Source organism: Panthera uncia (genome assembly GCF_023721935.1).
Source record: "Panthera uncia isolate 11264 chromosome A3 unlocalized genomic scaffold, Puncia_PCG_1.0 HiC_scaffold_12, whole genome shotgun sequence".
In the NCBI taxonomy this organism is placed as follows: Eukaryota; Metazoa; Chordata; class Mammalia; order Carnivora; family Felidae; genus Panthera; species Panthera uncia.
In genome coordinates this window covers 17,085,288-17,091,287 of record NW_026057579.1, presented here as the reverse complement: position 1 = coordinate 17,091,287, position 6,000 = coordinate 17,085,288, and the positions used below count along the sequence as shown (strand labels likewise).

The following is a 6,000-nucleotide window of genomic DNA, read 5'->3' as shown; positions in this document are numbered from 1 at the left end:
ATCAGCGCAATCGAAAGCATCCGGACATCATCTAAAGGGACATTTCAGTTAGTTGTCTCTGATTTTTCCTTGCCCGGTAAAGAATGAATGTCTTTCCCCGTGCCAGCCCATTACAAGCACCTCCTTTATTTCTGTTCCCTCCCCCCCTCTTCAAGTGGTCCCGGTCCACATCAGCAAGGTAAGGAGCCACCCATGACTCCGACTATGAGACACATAAGCAGCGAATTCTGACTGCACGGAGGCAGAGCACACACAGTTTGAGAGAAGCAGGAGGCAGCGTACATCAAACGCCCCCAAGTCGGGGCCTTGTGTTTCTCGCTTGTCTTTATGATATTTTTCTTCTTTTGAAAGAATGAGATGAACCCATGCTCGAAACCTTTTCCTAAAGCATTTTGAAAATACAGCTGTTTCTGTGGCACTTCAAAACAAGTTGGCACAAAATGAAAAGCGACGTTTGGTCTCTGGTTGTGGGGGAGCCATTTCCTGTCCCTCCTCCACGGGCTCAGGGTTCCCAAGGAAGATAAATGAGTGCCAGTGGGCTCAGGGCCCAGGCTGGTTTTTCAGAATGGTGTCCTCGTAATGACTGGTTCCAGGGGCAGTGGTGGCCTCTAAAGGTAAGCCCTGTTGCTGGTAGCCATAGTTGACATTTCCACACGGGAAGTGACGTAGCCTGAACAGAGGCACTTCCTTCATGTTGGCAGTCAGCGAGGATGGTTCTAGGAGCAGAGAGGCGCCCGGAAGTCTGCCAGTTGCAACGTTCGGTGGGACGGTACAGCTTCCCTCACGTCCCAGGTTTCCTCTCTCATGGTGCTCCTTCTTTGCCGGAGGATTGTTCTTTTTGGTGGGTTTCTCTGTAAACCATGAGCCATAAGTTGGGTTCCATAGGCTGGTGGGTTTGTTTCTGGATCCCTGGACTTTGTGTAGCTCTGATGGCGGGTTGGACTGAGAGAACGCCATATTAACGTGTCCCCCTTCCACGGCGGGCCCCCTGGTGACGCGAACAGAGAGCTCCGCGGCCGTGGGTTTCTTGGAGGCTTTGCCGGAGGAAGTGGAAGGCAGAGGGGGCGGGGCAGCTGGATCCTGCCCTTCCTCCCGTTTAGCTTGTGGAGGGGAGACTAGGAGAGGAGGAATACCCTCTGGGTCTTGGGGCCTCATGGGCACCTTTTCTTCCTCCTCCACGAGTGGGCCATACTCTATGGGCAAAGCGGTGTTGATCACGTCTGGGTCCTACAGGTGGGAGAAACAAACCGATTAAGATGCTGAATCACAAAATTGTTGGATCTGGAAGATCCCTTAGCGATGGTCTCATCCAAACTTACTTTACAGATGAAGAAACCATTCAGCGTTTATTGGGAATATATTAATTCATAGGCACCGGGGAATAGGAAGTGAACGGGAATCATCCGCATCCTTGAAGAGCTCGCAGAGGAAACCCTAGTATAGAAGTGTCAGGTGCTGGGAAGCAGCCAACTGCCCGGGGCAGGGGAGGCGACCAGGACAGGCTATGCAGGCTATGCCCACCACCTTGGGCAAATCTTGCAGATTCAAGGGTTAAAAAAAATATAAATCAGTTTAAAAAATTATTCCAGTGTATTCCCAATAAAATCCTTCAACTACAAAAGTCTGTGTGTTTGACTTCGTGTGTGTGTGTGTGTGTGAGCACATGTGTATGCACACATGTGTATGCACGCAGGACAAGAGGGAGGCGAAGGGAGGAGAGGAGACACAAACGCTGTGTTGGCTTACAAGATTTATCTCTTCTAGGCTGGGGCACCTGGATAGCTCAGTCGGTTAAGCACCCCACTTCGGTTTGGGTCATGGTCTTGTGGTTTGTGAGTTCGGGCCCCATGTTGGGCTCTGTGCTGACAGCTCAGAGCCTGGAGCCTGCTTCGGATTCTGTGTCTCCCTCTCTCTCTGCCCCTCCCCCTCTCATGCTCTTTCTCTGTCTCTCAAAAATAAACATTAAAAAAAGATTTCTGTCTTCTCGGGGCACCTGGGTGGCTCACTCGGTTAAGCATCCGACTTCGGCTCAAGTCATGATTTTGCTATCCATGAGTTTGGGCCCCACATCGGGCTCTGTGCTGACAGCTCAGAGCCTGGAGCCTGCTTTGGATTCTGTGTCTCCCTCTCTGCTCCTCCCCCACTCACTATCTGTCTCTCTCCCTTAAAAATAAAAACATTAAAAAAAAAGATCTCTTTTCTTCCTAGCTACCTTCCATTTTCATATTTGGCTGGGCTACACTTGATAACTTTTCCCCTGTTACATCTTTGTGTGTGCAGATTACAAGTGGTTCTTTATCTGGCCTGGATACACTCAGCCTCTTTGTGAAACCCACGAAATGTTGCAGTGCTGTGAGGAAAACCACTTACAAACTCGACTTTCTGCTAGATCATTTTTATAGCAGTGGATTGTAATATAGAAAGGCAGAAGCAGTTGCCAGAGATTGGAAGAAAATTTGTGGAAGGAAGCTTAAACTTGGGGGAATTTAATTCTTTAATATTTTATGCAAATTGGGAAAGCCATTGCTTCAGTTTTGCAGAAGAGCACATTGGTCCAGGATTTGTCAACAAGGAGCGTGAGAATAAAAATAACTACATCCTGGTTCTCTTATTCTTTAGTTCTTTCCCTGTTAATTATTAATCTCTATGGGGGGAGTCATTCAAAATATACTTGTACAGAATTACCTGCTTTTAAGAGGGATGTTATATACTTTGGAGAAAAATTACTCCGAAGTGTGTGTGTGTGTGTGTGTGTGTGTGTGTAGACACACACACACACACACACACACACATATTTAAGTGGGTATATTCCATTAGTATAACAATAACCTAAAATGCCATTCACAGAACACCAAGTTTTCTGAAAGAACCCCAAATAACTTGATATCTAGATAAATGCCAGTGCCCTCACTTTTTTTTTTTTTTTTATGTTTTTAGGTTATTTTTGAGAGAGAGACAGAGTGAGAGTGGGGGAGGGGCACAGAGAGACAGAGACAGAATCCGAAGCAGATTCCAGGCTCCAGGCTCTGAGTTGTCAACGCAGAGCCCGATGTGGGGCTTGGACTCACGAACCATGAGATCATGACCTGAGCTGAAGTCTTGTCGCCCAACCGAGTGAGCCACCCAGTTGCCCCAGTGCCTTCACTTTTGAACTGAAGATGCTGGAAGGGTGAGACTCTGGTGCTGGCAATGAAGGATGTGGCTTGAACATGTATGTGTCTCCTGTCACAACTAAGGTGATTTAGAGAGGTCGTGGCTCATTGTCTGACTTCTGAAATACTCTCGAGAGTCAGATATCCTGGCAGAATGAGAGCCGACAGAGGGAAAGATGGGTGGAGAGGTGACACTGCCACAGGGAGGGAGCATCCCTGAAGGGTCAGCTGGTGGTACAGGTGGAGGGACTCCTGGGGGGGGGACAGGGGGGCACCATGCAGCTGGTGATGCAGGTGGAGGGGCTCCACCTCCACTGACACGTGGGGAAGGGGGTGAGACTGGGTGTAGATGTCCAGGCAGGGGGGGAAATGAATTCTTAGCTTCTCCTCTCCTGAGGTAGGAGGCATAGTCTGCTAGAATGGGGTAGAAGAGGGAGAATTTAGAGTCCTTTTTGAAAGAAATAAGGACCAGCAGTACTGCTAGGAAGCTGTGTGGCTTGGAGAAACCTCTCCAAGCCTCAACTCATCTGGAAAGTGGAGATATTTTGTGTACCTGACTGAGGATACAATGGAATACATGGAAAGCGATTTGCGATTTGCGTATTACAGATGCTGTACTAACGCCTTTGATGATGTTACAATTTCTCCGAATCACGTTGTTCCTCCCTTGAATCCCTCTGATATAGGTCATTGGGCATAGGATTTAACAATTATATACTGGCAGTGGTTTCACATTAGCATTTCTCTAGCCACATCATAAACTGTTTGAGAGCAGGTGTTTCCCATATGTCTCTGAAGCTCCAGTTTTGTCTACAAAACCATTAGTTACCCAGTAGGGTTTTAGTCAACACTTGTGAGTCCTGATTCCCTAATATTATTGAGTGTCTGAAACTGTGTCATGTGTTGGTGAAGGAAGAGGCGGTAACTAGCATTTATTTCCAAACCGGGCAAACTGAGGCACTCGTCATTTTACTGCAGAGATAAACAACCATTCTAGTGATTGCAACTCCCTATTTCCTGGCTGGTTTAACTTTCATTTCACATTTTGGTATTTGCCATCTTTTCCATATAAATGCTGGTCAAAGGGAAAAGAGTTTATACCTGGGTGCAGTATTCAATCCTCTCCAAAATTATGGCAAAGTTGGGCCTATCTTCAGGCTGATGTTGCCAGCACTGGGTCATTATCCGGTATCTAAAAGAAGAGTAAGCACACTCATTAAAACCGGGAGAAACAAGGGTGAAAAATAGTTTCCCCAGCACATTCCCAGGGGGACCAGAGGTGGCACTGTCTTGGAGAGTGAAAACTCATCTATGTCCCATGTGGCTGGCATATGCCGCCCTCTGCCGCTGGGCCAAGGAATCGCGCCCAGGTCTAAGGCTATTAGAACACCAAAGCTCATTAACAGACGTCCTGGTGTTTACATGAAATATGGCTCCTCTCATTCCATTTCTGAACTAAAGTCACCTCTGGGGAAGAATATTCTAATTATATTTCCCATCTGCCTTGCTTGTGGGAAGGAGGTGAGGGATGCCCGACAAGACAGCAGAAAATGCAGGGATTGGAAATCTTTAAAGGTGACTTGAAACAGATGGCATAGGGCAGCCGGGGTGGAGTCTGGGACACAGATTCCTAAGAGGTGTGGGGGAGCCTGGTGAGTCCACAGCCTCCAGTCAGCAGATAACCTTTCAAGTCATGACATTACTGCTTTCGAGGGGCTGGAAGACTAACCCTCCTCACGGAAGTCACAGACACACTCCTATCCTGGGGCATATTAAATGAGGTCAGCCATCTGCCCCTTCATCTTAAAAAAGCATATGTGGCTGCAATATTTTTTTAAAAGGAAAATCATCCTTAGCAACTTGTAGAAATGTTCCCAAAAGAGTCATACACGGGCCCAGGACAGTTCTTAGGTGGGTCCATCCGCCCTCCGCTGGTGACGAACTCCAGAACTTCCTGGTTGCTTTTGCTAGGGTATGGCATGTATCCAAGAGAAAATATTTCCCACAGCAGCACTCCAAAGGACCTGTGTACAGAACAGAAGATATGATATGGGCACACACACACGCACACACACATGCACGCAGATAGATAGACATACACATACAGATATAAAATTTGACTCTTTTGTTACACATTTTCCCAAATTGGGAATTCTTAATATGGAGAACAACAACAAAAAGAATGAGAAAGTAGCCACATGCGATGCTCCATAAAAAGGTAACCATTGTTAGCATGTTCTTTTTTTGTTCCAGTCAAGTTCCTGTACTTAGATTTTTTTTTTTTAACATCACTGCAGTTATATTTAATAAGGAATTTTGAACCTTGACTGTTTTTGCAGTTTCCATTACAGGATAAACATTTTCTATGCCAATAGAAACATTTGAAATGGTCCCAAAACATTCCCGGGAGTAGTTGTGCCATAATTTGCCTAATCATTTCCATATTGTTTTTAATTTTTTACAGTATTTCAAAGACTGTGATGAACATCTTTGTGCATTTTTTAAAAGAACAATTTCCTTAGGAAAAATTCTTCAAATTTGGGATTAGGATAATCTAGTAAAATCTAGGATAATTCTAGTAGAATGACTAGATCAAAAGAAGATGAACACCAAAAAATTCTTGGCACATACTGTCCACTTCCACTCTTCCAAATGTGTCATTCCCAATCACCAAGCAGCACTATGCAATAATGCATCAGACATTCTCCCCAACATTGAGTATTCTTATCAAAAATGAGAATTATTGCTGATTTTAAGGTAGAAAATGGTAGAATCTTTTAGATTATATTTATTGACTTGATAATGAACATGGTTGCTTTCTCAAGTATATTCGCTTCCTCCCCCCCCC

General features: G+C 45.6%; 1 protein-coding gene across 1 annotated transcript in view; it reads right to left on the bottom strand.

The window, feature by feature from the left end:
- Nucleotides 1–306: 306 nt before the first annotated feature.
- Nucleotides 307–6,000, bottom strand: part of ALK (ALK receptor tyrosine kinase) — a 675,158-nt gene continuing 669,464 nt past the window's right edge. The window contains exons 27-29 of the mRNA XM_049651902.1: nucleotides 5,042–5,176; nucleotides 4,254–4,344; nucleotides 307–1,227 (exon numbers count right to left, since the gene is read on the bottom strand). Coding sequence (XP_049507859.1) covers nucleotides 541–1,227; nucleotides 4,254–4,344; nucleotides 5,042–5,176 — 913 coding nt within the window. The 3' untranslated portion in view covers nucleotides 307–540. The remainder of the gene's footprint in view (nucleotides 1,228–4,253; nucleotides 4,345–5,041; nucleotides 5,177–6,000) is intronic.